Here is a 15,345-nt window from a genome sequence, read left to right as displayed (position 1 = left end):
CTAACTCAGATGAGCAATATTTTAAGTAAAAGGTTTATGTGCTTGATTGTTCTTTTTTATTTCCTCATTACAGCACCACTTGACTTTCAACATTGTTCCCACAATGCCCGATTTGAACGTCACGAGTCAGTAAAGGTATTTTACGCCAAGGTGGAACTGTGTGTGTCAATCCACCATGAAATCACACTTAATAGCATATACTAGTTTGGTGGGGCAAAACTCAGAACATTTCACAAGAAAAAGATAAACAATGAATGATGTTTCTGAAATACTCCACACTGTGTTGAGGATTTATTTCACAGTATTTTAGAATAGCATACAGTAAACAAGATTTCTGCAAAAGTTAACATATTTTGAAGGGTTGCATTTCATAAAAATAGTTGCGACTTCCAGGTTTTTGTTGTTTTTTTAAAAAAAACACAGAATCTCATTCATAGAGATACGGCTTTACCGGGTGAACACACAGGGACCACAGCACAGTAACACTGATATGCATGAAGTCCATGTACATGCCGCCGTTGTCCACTGTTTGCTTGCTAGCAATCTAGAAAATGATGGTGGGCGGAAATCTGCACGCGGTCATCTCCGCCTCACGTGAACGCACGTATCACGAGTGTCACGAGTAGCTGGGAACACGCAATAGGAGTATGACACGGTGCTCATGAGTATGTCAGGGAGCGCTTGGGGATGGCGACCCAGCTCGCGCTCGTTGTCGTCCGCTGCTGTAAAGATCCACGGCCACCTCAGCCCTCTTTGCTGGTGCTCATGCTCCCGGAGGCTCTGGGACGATATGCCTGGATGGACTTCCACGTGGAACCAGTCTCACATTCGCACGAAGAGCAAGCTTTGTCTTCTTCATGAGGAAAGCTTTTCCATGAGGGCCAAAATCTGAATCGCACAGTTTGAGGAAAAAGACCTGCCTCCCCGAGCCAATTACCACCCACACTGAAGCTGGACTGTGGTTAAACCCACTGCCTGGGTCGCTGATCACAGAAATAATCACCAGCTATTTGGCACATAATGTAACAGAGTATGCAAAGTCCATTTCCACTCTACTGGTGTGTTGTAAGCACATGTTGAGGATGCCGGTGTGAGAGAAGCAGCCGGTGCCTTTGGGGTGTGCAGACCTGTTACCGGGCTGAGATTATGTTCCAAAGCCAGACCAATCACACCAAAGAAGGCAGGATTCCAATCTCCTGAAGACCTTGGTGAAGATCACACATCTAACAACATAAGAAAATTACAAACGAGAGGAGGCCATTCGGCCCATCGAGCTCGCTTGAAGGGAATTACACTAATAATTTGAAGTTGCCAGGATCTTATCTCAAGTCTACAGTGGAAAGGTACTCCTTGTAAATGTACACGTACAATTGCAATGCAATGGTCATATTATAACACATACATTTATAACAGAATGTTTGGGCTTTGAATTCCTTAATTAAATACACATCATAATTGGTCCACCTGCCTTTTCATAGTTTCTTATTCAACACTTCACAATCTACTTAAATCAGCATAAATGGTTCAGAAAACCATGAGTGTTTTTAAACAAGCCTCAGTCCGGTATGAAGGAGCTGTCGGCCACACAGTCCAAAGGCACCAGAACCAAGCCAGCTAACTCACAGCACACACTGCTCTGTAACTGCAATATAAGAACAGTATTTCTACAACATCATGAATAAATAAATAAACTACAACAATCTCATGGCAACAGTCTTATTTTAACTTGAATTTGGTAACATACAGGATAACTTTTCTGCTACAAACCTGTTCATTAGCTTAGACATATATATATAATTCTTTTTTAAACGCAAAGTGAACAGGCAAACATCAATATCAGTTCTGTAGAGCTTCTTGCTAAACCAGTCTTGACCAGGAGAGGGAACTAGAGAGCTCCCAGCATACTGCACATTTGCCATCTACAGCCATCTTAAGAACCCCCAGCACAGGACTCAAACTTGCACCTCCGCTTTGCAACTCCACACAGCTGAGGAACTACTGACATCTACGCTGAGGCGTGATTGTACAAATCAGCAGCATTCATGCTAGACACACTGCTAGTGGCATTAAAGACAGGAAGGTAAACCCTGGATTAAACAAACCATCTGGTGGAACAAAGACATTCAAACAGTTAATGCATTTGAGGAACCAGTAACAAACAAACATAAATTCCAACATCCAAATTTGAGTGTCCCGAGTGGCCCGTGCAAGTTCACTCGAGTGACTCTGAAGCGAGACCTAGCCCCTCCCTCTGTAACCCTAAACCCCTCCCACTGCAACCCTAAGTGCCTCCCACATGCCATCTCTACCTAGCTTCGCAAATCCACAGATTCATGCCTATACTGCAGTCTCCGAATCCTGACCAGTCCCTAAGTTTAAGGCACTCAGCCCCAGCTTCCATGCAATAACGCATCTCTTTCTAAGGCCCTAAGGGCTCCCCCACTGTATCGTGGTCTGGGCTCTTTGGGGCCACAAAGGACGCACTCATTTATTTGTTTAATCGGACACATTAAAGAGTGGGCTGAAGCAAAAGTCTGCCATGAGCCCTGCAGTCAGCCAAGGACGAAACGGACAGATGGGTCCTCAGCACTGCGCCTTTAGCTTATTGGTTCAGAACTGTCATTAGCACAGTCAGGAATATTAAAATGACTTTATGTACATGTATGTATATTAATAGAATATATCTATACAGCTATATAATCCTTTAAATCTGTTAGCACTGACATGGTAGATCTCTATCTTTGTACAGTTTTAAGGCAGAGTTCCAATAATAATCATTGATAATCGCTGTCCTTTATTACAGCTTTCAGTCTACACAGATGCTGATGATAAAAAAAAATCAACTCTTCAACGTTCTCCCTCTTCATTAAGCAGACTCCTTAGCAGTTAATGCAATGGCTGCTGCGAGTCTGTGGTGAATTTCGTCAGTGGTGTAACGTGGCTCCTAATTGGTTGTTGAAGCAGCTGGTGGTAGAGGTTGGGACCACTTGTCAAACAGCTCCTGATTAGCTGCTGCACATGGTAACATTGGTATGTTGGCATTTTTTTTTTTTTTTTTTACAGGACTGGATGCTTCCAGTTTTTAAGGTGACTGGTGTAATATCTTAATTCAAAATACAATATAAATAAAAATGACATTTAAAAACAAATGGGTTAATACTTTTTTGCATCTGATGGTGGTCAATGGTACAATGGAAAAGCACTTTGTCAGGATTGGCCTGGCTTGGCTTGGCCCAGTGACAGTTGGCAGTATTTTTTCCAGCATCCCACACTTGGAGCAGAAGACCCGGACCGCTGTGTTACTGGACACTCCAGAACTCTCTTCTCCCTGTCCGAGTTCAGCTGCTGGAGCTCCTTGTGCTGCCACAGGTGGAAGGGATGAGAGATAGGTGGAAGCAGGAGATCTCCTACACAGTCTGCCCCAACAGAAGCAGTGCTGCTTGGATAAATGCTCTGTGCACCTCCTTTCACAACCAAGTTTGTGTTCAAGAACTTGGTGCCATTGCTAGGCTATGCTCAATTACCATTCCCCCAGTGGGTGGCGCTCTTTTCTCTCCCATGGCCTCCCCTAGACATTTCTCATGCTCTCTTATGTAGCTGGGGCTCCAGGATCATTGCGTTTTTCCATTCAGATTGTGGGTGTTCCTCTGCCATCTCGCATCAATGCCATTGGAGAGTGGTCCTGCCACTCATGGCCTTTCATCCCCTCCCATTCACACAGCCACTCCCACTGGGCTCGGCCGATCTGCCCCCCAACCCAGGCCGACCGTGTCGGAATGAGCCTGCTTTTCCGGGGCTGTGGGGGTACCCCGGCCTGTTCATGTACATTGCCTCCCGTGTCGCCTCCAGAGGGAGCAGCTGGTGGGAAATGGGGGGCGGAGCTAGATAAGATGAAGGCAATGGTATGGTCACAGTTTCAAGGAGAGGAGCTACTTCCGGCAGGCTTGGGGAGGCTGTAGGCTGAGCGTCCCCGGGGGTGGGGCTATCTATTGAGAGACAAGGCAAACTGTTAGTGACACCCTCACACAGGCACTGCTGGCCCAATCATATGCAGCTACGGTTTGTAGGACAGTTCTGGAAGGGTTGCGCTTCAAAGATTTGCTAAAGCAGGTCAGCACAGATCCTCACTGCTACCCACCACTGTCGAAACCCACATTTTTTAGTCCAGAATTACTCACCACAAACAGACCCCTGGAAAAAGCCATTGACAGCTGATTGCTACTCTCCCCCAGATTTTTAGATGGTGGATACAATTCAGGTATAAATAAGGCAAAAATAACAGCAAGGTATGTGATGAAGCGTGTCAAATATTGACCAATACTTCTATAATTATGAACGCCTGATGCCCATTTACAGATCTGTTATACTGTAATATGTACTTTCCGTCTTTGCACCTTAAGATTATGGAGTTGAATAGTAGGTGCAGGACTCCTTATGCATTAGCTAAATGTATCACTTCATACAGCTTTGCTCTTCCCGGTCATGCACACATTTTACATGTTCAGTTTCTATGGATATTAAAATTTACTAATATAACCTTAGAGCCACATAAGCATGGACCGCGGACCGCAGAGTGCAGCCGAACAAGGGGGGGGGGGGGGGGGGGGAGGTATGGAGGGGCAGAAAGTCAAGTTCACTCATCCGTTTGCTTTTGAAAAACTCAGATATAAGCTTCTGTCTCTATTTTTTTCAAAAATGTCAAAGTCTGCTCATATACATTCTTTTGCCTCAAAATGCATGCTTAGATTTGGCCGCTGCTGCTGATAACGTAAGCAGTCGAAAATACAGATGATTGGTAGATATCAAATCTCAACACTAAGTGAGTAATCAATATCCTTCACCTCACCTAAAAAGCACATTTTTGTTTGAAAAAACAGGTGGATACATTTTGGGCTATCATTAATGAAGATTTATCAGTTTGCATCCAAATACTTGTCGGTAACTTTTTTCATAAGTTCTCCCCTGATTCCGCGGTCCATGCATATAACATCCTACGCAAACCCGAAACATTAATCCAAAACAATTATACAATTAAAAAAAGGAAAACAAAATTCCCAGAATGCCACAACGTATATGCAGGTACATGTAATCAGACAAAATGTGAACAAAAGTCCTGAAAAGGGAAAGACAGAGAAACAGAAAAACAAGGAGAGCAAAGGATTAGAGGGACGGATCAGCAGATCTAAGGTCAGAAACGCACTGTGTAGGACAGCCACAGTTTCCTATTTATTCCCACAGACCACCCCCCCCCCCCATACCCCCAAACCTTACAGACATCACCTACCCCTACAAGCATTCGGTAGAGAGAGATGTCAGTACATTGAGACAAATTAGAACAGAGAGGTAAGAACACATGCAGAAGTTTACAAACCGTGTCTTTAGAGTGGCCCATTAAGAAGAAATAGGGGGAGCCATGCTTGTCACCTTTCATGCAGATGGAGTGGTTGGAAGGTACCATTCCTAAAGGGAGGGGAGGAACAGCCTACACCAATCATTGCAGCTAGGCCATAGAGACTAAGACAGACAGATACACCATTGTTAGTCCGGTAAAGGAAAGTTAATGTTAACAACGTAGCTTGCTGACAGGAAGAAACACTAAGTTTAAGGTTAATTAAATGGACATGCTAGATAAAAGATCATATTAGCTTAGCGTTATTAAAAGTTTTTAAAGCCACTAGACCAGTGTTCCAACTTCAGTATGTGTGGGTTACCACAGAAAAGGACCTGATCCCATCCTGTTTTGAATCAGTCATGTACCCCTGTGGGGCACCCACCATGATCAGGGACCTGCCCCGTGCCCCTCTTCAACAGAAGCCGCACCCTGCGACCCCCAGCCCGAATCAACTCGATGGCTCGGGCGTGGGTCATGTCACGTGTGCTCTCCCCATTAATCTCGATGATCTGGTCCCCGACCTGCGTAGGGTACAGCAGCCATGTGAGCCGAGTGCTGAGACAGCACCCAGCAGAGATTGTTAACCTATGCATCGCTAAGGTTAGCAATGAGTACAGCCACTCGTTACACAAATCTACCCGTGCTGGAATCCTGTCAGTGGGGGTAAATACTACTGAAAAGGTGATTAAGAAGACGTGTTTACTCGAGAGACTGAAAAGTACAAAACAACATAGCAGCTGAAATATGAGTACAAAATCTTTGGCAACAAATATTATGAATTTTTTTCTAGCTGGGCCAGACAGGCAAGATATTATATAAAAATTAATATAGAGATTTCAAATTTTAAAAAGTCATAAAAATCTAAACGACAGTTCAGAGAGCCACAAAAATGAATAAAAAGCACAAAGAAAATATGTCAGTGCGTTCTTTACTAAAAAGATGCCATCTTTACTGACAGGGGGTGAGTTTCCTGAAGGCTTCTTAACGCTACGTCGCTTGTTCTATTAACATAGAACTTACAAATGACGTAGCGTTAAGGCGGCTTCGGGAAACACCCAGGAATTCGAACACAAAGCTATGACCCCCAGCGTTCCAGGGCAACTATACTGTATTAATGGCCGGTTAAGGATCTGAGCGAGCAACGTTGATGGCAACCAGTGAAATTCAGCATGGACATCTGGGGTCCTGCCTTCAGCACAGGTAGCCAAGCCAGCTCACCCTCATCCTCCCGTTCCGAGTTGCGGCACCGTCCTCCGCTAGCCGCAGGACGAACAGGTCCATCTGGTATTCCCTCCCCCCACGAATACTGAACCCGAAGCCCTTGGCACTCTTCTCCAGCTCCACTGTGAAGTAATCAAAGGCCTGGCGAGACAGACACGCGGCAAACACGCGGGGCATCAGACGGATGCCAGAGCCAACTTAAACGTGACAAACCGCCATGTGACGCTTCATCCTTACAACTCATTCAGGGACGACACTCACAGTGAGGACTGTAAACAAGAGAAATGACCGTATTGAGAAGCCTAGGTGCCTCATGTGATAATAAAGCCTGTAACTGCAGAGAACATGTGCAAGCAATGGAGAGCATATTTGAATTAAAGGATTGCTCAGAATGACAGGAACAAGAAATGAGCTTCTAAAACTCATTTTCTTTTCAAATGCACAGGAGGATTACCCCGATTGGGATAAACTGCTGACGTTGTTTGTGTACAGTTTGCGAATAAAAATGTGCTAACCTGTAGCTATCTGTAGCTTGAAATTGTGTGATTACCTGTGGCTGTCTGTAGTCCGGAATAGGGAATTCCCGGGAATCTGGGGAGAGCTGTCTGTAATCTATTAGGGGTGGCTGGCGGTAATCCACTACAGGAGGGTGTCTGTAGTCCACAGGAGGCTGTCGGTAGTCTGTGAACAAGGGCTGCTGAATGTCAGGCTTGACATCTTGCCTCGCCTTCACCTCCGATCTGTAGCTAACACAAAGTCAAATTAAAGAAGACCTTGACGAGGTACATGTGTGCATAATCAAATACACACACACAAAACCCTGGTAAATTCTCCAAATAATTTCTGCAAATTAATTTATCCCAATAGCTTCCTCATCACCATGAGTTCGCACATCCTGTTGAGCTATCTTTATGTTATTACAGCATCCCTGTGGTTTCCTGTATTCTGTGAGCACCTGCAATGATACCATTACCAGAGTGCCATTTGATCATTTCAGAGCTGTGTGATGTCATATCACGCTACTCTTTGCTAGCTCTGGCATCGCCATACCTGCTATCATGGCCGTACATCTGGGACACTGGAGACACTGGCTGATTGGCTATCTGGCTGATGGGCTGGCTGACTATCTGGTTGATCGGCTGGTTGGGTAGCTGGCTGACGGGTTGGACGACCAGTTGGCTAACGGGTTGGACCACCGGCTGGGTGACGGGTTGGACCATTGGCTGACTGACCGGCTGGACCCCAATCTGGCTGACGGGGCTCTGCTGGAGAGCTGGGTTAGGCTGGGAAGCCATGGGGCTCTGCTTCTCGGAGCCCGGCGCAGAGGGAGGACTGCTCAGCTCTGTGAGAGACACAGCGACACACAGCCGTCAGAGATACATGCTAACTGGCAGATCTCAGGTGCAGCGGGCGTGTCGGAACCTGCTTGCCTTCCTGAGGGACCAGGCGCAGCGTGACACTCAGGCCTGCATCCTTGATGAGCTTCACAATGTCGGCATGTGGCATGTCGATGATGGACTGCCCGTTCACAGCCAGGATCCGGTCCCCCACCTTCAGCTTCCCGCAGCGGTCAGCCGGGCTGCCCTCGATGATGCGGCCGATCTTATGGGGCACGGCTGAGGGGGAAACAAGCCAATGTCGAGTTCAGAGCTGTTCCTTGAGCACTGTGTTATAATTAGGGGTCCAAGCAGTGTCAGATGCTGGATCCCTATTGTTTTTAATATTGTTTTAAGTGGACAGCAAATTGATATACATTATTGGCAGAAGTCTTAGGCAGCCAAAGAAAATGTTTAAATGTTTTTCTGGGTAGTAAGTGTATTTTGCTCATAAAACACAATTTAAGATTTGAATATATGCAAATGAATAGTAACACCATAAAAATAAGAATTTCTTCTGTTCTCCAAAAGCCTTAGGATGGACAAAATCAAGTGCCCAGACACCTTGCCCAGAACAGGGATACTGGACCTGGGGGGCTCACTGATGAGTGCCTGCTGGTAAGGCCATCACGCGTGGGACCCAACCGGGCAATCTGGTGCAATGTGGCTGAGATCAGAAGATAGGGCCTTTCCCCGGTTCCCAAAATAGGCTTGAGGGACATGGAACTTAACCTCTGTGGTGGGAGCCTGAGCTGATGTGGGAGCTAAAGTGATACCACCTAGATTTATTTAGGCTCCCCTCAACACACAGCATGGGCTCCGAAACCAAACTCCCGGAGGGGAGATGGAGTCTATTCCACTTTGGGGTTGCTCTGGAAGACTTGAGTTTACTCATAACACCCTGGTTCGGCACTTGTATGTTGGAGCTCACTCCAGCGAACAAGAGGATAACCTCCCATTGACTTAGAGTTTCTTGGTCCCACCTCTGCTAGTTGCTTGGACCCACCTCCTCTACAATCTGATTGGTTATCTCTCTGAACTAATCATCTTTGCTTCTGTCTTCAGAACATTTTTGTGTAAGTGAAACTCTCACAAGCCGACTCAGCAGGCAGAAGCAGGGCTTAACGGGGAATATAGTTGGGCAGTGGAAGGAGTACCCACTGACACGCCTTCCTTGGAGGAAACGGAGTTGGTGGACTTGCCCATCACTAGGGCTGCGGTCACTGAGGTAGTCAAAAAACTCTTCAGAGTGGCAGGGACTGAACTACCCTCCATTGACCAGTGGTACCTTAACCAATGGTGTAAGATGGTTCAGTCTATAAATCAGGATGCTAGTCATCCCAGCCACAGACTCGTCACCCCCTTTGCAGTCTGGTAGTAGGTTTTGCAGCATCAGAGCACCGCCTGCTCTGTTTTTATGATTTCATAACCCTGCAAGGCTACACGACTAAGCATTCCTGTTGCACATGGCCAATAAAGATCTTGAACACTGCTTTGGTTCCCAGACTTCTCCATGGGGCCACCCCAGCCGTTCCATGTATTTGTTAAATTTCACCACCACCTCACTTAACTAATTAACTTAATTAGTTAAATAACTCGATGAGGTACTGATTAACTAAACATGGTACGCTAATGTCGAGTTCAGGGTACCCACTGATCAGCCATAGCATTACAACCACCAGCCTGATTCTGTGTGCTGTAGGTCCCCCTCATGCCAATAATGAAGCTCTCAGTCTGCAACACAGTTTGCATATTTACCTGATCAAACACAGCTATTAAACCTGGTAATTAGCTGATTAAGGTGTGTTTGTGCAGGTATATATGCAAGCTGTGAGACTAGCTCTCCAACACCGGAATTGGGGAACCCTAACTTAAAGGAGCTGCTGCTAATGTCTTGGTCTGGACTGGAATTGGGGGAACCCTGTACATTGTGAGGTGGGATCTCAATGGATTAGATTTGTTTGTCCATCACATCCCCCAGATGCTTGAATGGACTGCGATCTGGGGGATTTGGAGGCCAAATCTACACCTTGAATTTTGATTCATGTTCCTTAAACCACTGCTGAGCAATTTTTTGCAGTGAAAGAGCATTATGCTGGTGAAAGAGGCCACTGCCATCAGGGAGTACCATTGCCATGAAGGGCTGTACTTGGTCTGCAACAATGATTAGGTAGGTGGTATGTGTCAAAGTAACATCCACATGAATGAGAGGACCCAAAGATTCCCAGTCGAAAGTTGTCCAGCGCATCACACTGCCTTCTTGCCATAGTGCATCCTAGTACCATCTCCTCCTAAGAACGACACACACACACCCGGCTGTCTACCCGATGTAACAAAAAATGTGACTCATCAGACCAGGCCACCTTCTTACATTGGTCCATGGTCCAGTTCTGATGCTCACATGCCCATTATAGATGTTTTCAACAGTAGATGGGGGTCAGGGGTCAGCATGGGCACTCAGACCAGTGTGCAGCTACACAATCCCAACAGCAGCAAGCTGCAATAGATTTCACATTTTGGCATCTTTCTATCATAGCCAGCATTAACCTTTTCAGCAGTTTGCGTTACTGCAGTGGGATCAGACCAAACGGGCTGGCCTTCACTTCCCACATGCATCAGTGGGATCAGACCAAACGGGCTGGCCTTCACTTCCCACGTGCATCAGTGGGATCAGACCAAACGGGCTGGCCTTCACTTCCCACGTGCATCAGTGGGATCAGACCAAACGGGCTGGCCTTCACTTCCCACGTGCATCAGTGAGACTTGGGTGCTCATGACCCATCTCCGCTTTCCCAGTTGGCCTTCCTTGAACCACTTTTGGTAGGTACTGACCACTGCATACTGGGAACAGCCGACAAGACATGCTGTTTTGGAGATGACCCGGTTGACTGGCTGTCAAAATTTTGCCCTGGCCAAGATCCTTACGCTTGGGCGTTTTTCCTGCTTCCAACTTCCTGCTTGCATATAATGGCACCCGTGGCATCCATGAGACAATCAATGTTATTCACTTCACCTGTCAGTGGTCTTACTGTCGTGGCTTTTGTATTTAATGATTACTGCAAATACTGGTGTGACTTTAGGAGAGATTTGGAAATGGCTAAGCTAACACACTTTTAACAGACACAATATCATAGTTTTACACCAACATAAAGATCATTTAAATATAATTTCTCTGACTGCCTTTTGCACAGTACTGTGAAGTTTACAAGGTACATAGCATAAAACTGACAGCATCGAAGACAAAGAGACCGATGCAGAGTGTAGACAGGAAACACATATGCGCAGCTAGAAGCTACATTATCACTGATGCTGAGCTTCTGCAACTTGACATTTTAGCTGCAAATGTTTTTTTTCCCTGTCCAGTTGCTGTTTATGAAAATATGGCTTATCATGAAGCATGAACACTTACTGATGGTGGCGCTAGACTCCGGTCGGGTCAGCGAGCTGATGATGACGAAGCCAAAGCCTTCATTTTCCTTGCGCTGGATGATGACCTCGCTGCTCTGTGGGCTGTGGGGTACCGATCCCTCAGGTGGGGAGGAGCCAGGTCCGGGGGGTGGGGCATTGCTGCGGTTGCCTGGCAACACGCCTGACTCACTTTTTGGTGAGCTCTGGTGCGTGGACATGGCCCTGGGACTCCCGCCATTCTCCGGACAACGCTCACCTGAAGTCAACAAAGTGACAGAACACTAAATGGAGGCTTAAACTAACAAGCCATCCTGCCGTTTATTCTAATCCAGTGCTGTGAGCCTAGAGCTTTTGCCAGAAAGCAGGGGACGCCTTAATAATCATACAAACATGCAGACACTATGGGCATTTTAGAGTCTCCAATTCACCTAAAATGGAAAATGGAATACCCAGACAGAACCCATGTGGAAATGGGGAGGACATAAAAATTCCACAAACAGAGCTAGAGGCAGGAATAGAACCCCCTCCCGTGGAAATATGTGGCCACAGTGCTCTCCAATGGGCCACTGTGCACCAGTTAACTGATCAATTATTTTAACTGTATTATATTCAACTGTATTATTGTACATCGTAGTATTGCATTATTGTACATTTTCTTTTCATTAATTACAACCTGAATAACCAGAGATGATATCCAAGTCATATTTATAAATCTTAAAGTTTACTTAAAGCTTAGATTATTTTGAATTACACCTAAATGAAATGTTTTGGTAACACATTACTTGATGGGGCACAAATACTCAGTAATAACTCAGTTACTACTGAAGTATAAATCATGAACAAATCATGAACAAATAAAATCGATAAAAGATGCATCATGATTCATTAATGATGAACAAACATGAGATCAGTATTTCGCTTGTGTTATTCATTACTTGTTCTTTCAGTAGTTCATAAGGGCTTAAAGAATTAGATATAATAACAATAATTGCTTAGGATGAAAGATGCATCATGATTCATTAATAATGAACTAACATGAGATCAGTATTTAACTATAACTTAGTTTGTGGTTAATTAATACATAAGTAATAGCATATATATTATTTGTGCCCAGTCAAGTATTACCTAAATAATTACATAAGTGTTTTATGATTAGTTTTGGAATAAAAATTCAAAACTCCAAAATACAAAATGAGAAGATGAGATTTGTACCAGAACAGGAATGAAAACTCAGCAAAAATACACACAGTTTCACTGTGTCTTGGACCATTTGCTGGGTACCAACTGAAACCGGTGGTTCCTCGGAACCAGGCACCTGTCATGGATCAGGGCGGATTTGGGGCGACGGCGTGGCATGGTGCAGGCTGGGAAAGAAGTGGATGACCCACTTGCAGCTCACAGGACAAAACGGGGTTTATTCAGTGAAGGGACGAATCAAAATCACCCATATTTTGGGATGTCCCGGACAATTCCGGACGGTTGGCAACCCTATGACAGGGAGCAAGGGAACACACAAAGGCTGACAGAAAGGACAGGATGGCCAGCAATGCCTGCTGGCCAAATGGGGAAGGGACACAAAAGATAGACAACAGGAGCTGACCCTGACATTTCTTGGACGAAGGAAACCTTGATAATAAAGGGAATGGGGTATCCCTGGGACATCTGAGTTAGAAAAAGTAGGGAACAAATAGTCTGAAAGAGTGGACGAGATAGGGAGAGGATGGAATTCAATAGATTTATGCAGGATTAGACTACAAATAAGGCAAATAAACAGGGGAATGAAAACGGGTCTTTGCCCAAAAATCACAAAAGGGAGGGTTACCCTTTGGCTTGAGTGTGTGCAGGTCGAAGATCCGTACTGCTGAGAATATCATGGGTTCAAATCCAATGTCAGGTTGAATAACATTATAAGCAACCCAATTGCTCCAGGGACACTGGCTGACCCTGTGCTCTTTTCCTCAGCTGCACATCATTTTGGACGAGTGTTTGCTAAATAAACTGTCTGAATGACAACAGTGTATCTAAATCCCACTGCTCTCCCCATCTAAATCCCACTGCTCTCCCCATCTAAATCCCACTGCTCTCCCCATCTAAATCCCACTGCTCTCCGTCTCACAGTCAGGACCTCACAGTAACCCGGCAAAGGCGCGCTCACACGATAGTGCCACCTTACCCACCTTTGCCCGGCTCTCTCCCTCTCACAGTCAGGACCTCACAGTAACCAGGCAAAGGCGTGATCAGACGATAGTGCCACCGTACCCACCAGTGCCTGGCACTCTCCCTCTCACAGTCAGGACCTCACACTAACCCGGCAAAGGCGCGATCAGACGATAGTGCCACCTTACCCACCTTTGCCCGGCTCTCTCCCTCTTACAGTCAGGACCTCACACTAACCCGGCAAAGGCACGCTCACACCATAGTGCCACCTTACCCACCTTTGCCCGGCTCTCTCCCTCTCACAGTCAGGACCTCACACTAACCCGGCAAAGGCACGCTCACACGATAGTGCCACCTTACCCACCTTTGCCCGGCTCTCTCCCTCTTACAGTCAGGACCTCACAGTAACCCGGCAAAGGCACGCTCACACGATAGTGCCACCTTACCCACCTTTGCCCGGCACTCTCCCTCTCACAGTCAGGACCTCACACTAACCCGGCAAAGGCACGCTCACACGATAGTGCCACCTTACCCACCTTTGCCCGGCTCTCTCCCTCTTACAGTCAGGACCTCACACTAACTCGGCAAAGGCACGCTCACACGATAGTGCCACCTTACCCACCTTTGCCCGGCTCTCTCCCTCTCACAGTCAGGACCTCACACTAACCCGGCAAAGGCGCGCTCACACGATAGTGCCACCTTACCCACCTTTGCCCGGCACTCTCCCTCTTACAGTCAGGACCTCACACTAACTCGGCAAAGGCACGCTCACACGATAGTGCCACCTTACCCACCTTTGCCTGGCTCTCTCCCTCTCACAGTCAGGACCTCACACTAACCCGGCAAAGGCGCGCTCACACGATAGTGCCACCTTACCCACCTTTGCCCGGCACTCTCCCTCTTACAGTCAGGACCTCACACTAACCTGGCAAAGGCGCGATCAGACGATAGTGCCACCTTACCCACCTGTGCCCGGCTCTCTCCCTCTCACAGTCAGGACCTCACACTAACCCGGCAAAGGCGCGCTCACACGATAGTGCCACCTTACCCACCTGTGCCCGGCACTCTCCCTCTCACAGTCAGGACCTCACACTAACCCGGCAAAGGCGCGCTCACACGATAGTGCCACCTTACCCACCTGTGCCCGGCTCTCTCCCTCTCACAGTCAGGACCTCACACTAACCCGGCAAAGGCGCGCTCACACGATAGTGCCACCTTACCCACCTGTGCCCGGCTCTCTCCCTCTCACAGTCAGGACCTCACACTAACCCGGCAAAGGCGCGCTCACACGATAGTGCCACCTTACCCACCTGTGCCCGGCACTCTCCCTCTCACAGTCAGGACCTCACACTAACCTGGCAAAGGCATGCTCACACGATAGTGCCACCTTACCCACCTGTGCCCGGCACTCTCCTCCTCACAGTGAGACGGACTTCTCCATTGCGGGCAGCTGCGTGCATCAGGTCAATGACATGTCTGTGCGCTCTGCCAGCCACTGTCACGCCGTCCACAGCCACCAACTCGTCCCCTGGCCGTAACCGCCCATCCCGCTCTGCTGGGCTCTGTTCGATGACTGCTCCTATCAGAATCTGGGGGTGCAAAGGTCAAGGGTCAAGATATACCATTAGTGCCATATACAGGATAAAAGTGATATGGGACATGAGTGTGCAACTAATCAGTGCTTTAAAATTTATGAGAATTAGAATTCAGTTTCTATGACTACATTGTTTCTATGACTACAATGTCTCCTGTATTTGTATACATTGTGTGTTAATGCGACCAGTGTGTGAC

The 15,345-nt window shown here is 46.8% G+C and overlaps 1 protein-coding gene across 9 annotated transcripts in view; it reads right to left on the bottom strand.

Moving 5' to 3' along the window:
* Positions 1-255: 255 nt before the first annotated feature.
* LOC111847004 (membrane-associated guanylate kinase, WW and PDZ domain-containing protein 2-like) overlaps positions 256-15,345 on the bottom strand; it is a 93,054-nt gene continuing 77,964 nt past the window's right edge. For 2 of the 9 annotated variants that reach the window (XM_023817806.2, XM_023817813.2), the window contains exons 14-21: positions 14,951-15,143; positions 11,399-11,653; positions 8,044-8,229; positions 7,664-7,955; positions 7,164-7,359; positions 6,611-6,754; positions 5,775-5,913; positions 256-3,986 (exon numbers count right to left, since the gene is read on the bottom strand). In XM_023817806.2, the coding sequence (XP_023673574.1) occupies positions 3,700-3,986; positions 5,775-5,913; positions 6,611-6,754; positions 7,164-7,359; positions 7,664-7,955; positions 8,044-8,229; positions 11,399-11,653; positions 14,951-15,143 (1,692 nt within the window). In that variant the 3' untranslated portion in view covers positions 256-3,699. Of the gene's footprint in view, positions 3,987-4,604; positions 5,461-5,739; positions 5,948-6,610; positions 6,755-7,163; positions 7,360-7,663; positions 7,956-8,043; positions 8,230-11,398; positions 11,654-14,950; positions 15,144-15,345 lie in introns of those variants that run through there. The other 7 variants (XM_023817810.2, XM_072711063.1, XM_023817807.2 and 4 more) reach the window with 7 other exon arrangements.

Source organism: Paramormyrops kingsleyae, chromosome 1 (genome assembly GCF_048594095.1).
Source record: "Paramormyrops kingsleyae isolate MSU_618 chromosome 1, PKINGS_0.4, whole genome shotgun sequence".
In the NCBI taxonomy this organism is placed as follows: Eukaryota; Metazoa; Chordata; class Actinopteri; order Osteoglossiformes; family Mormyridae; genus Paramormyrops; species Paramormyrops kingsleyae.
Note: the sequence above shows the minus strand (reverse complement) of the source record. Positions and strands in the feature narration are given on the sequence as shown.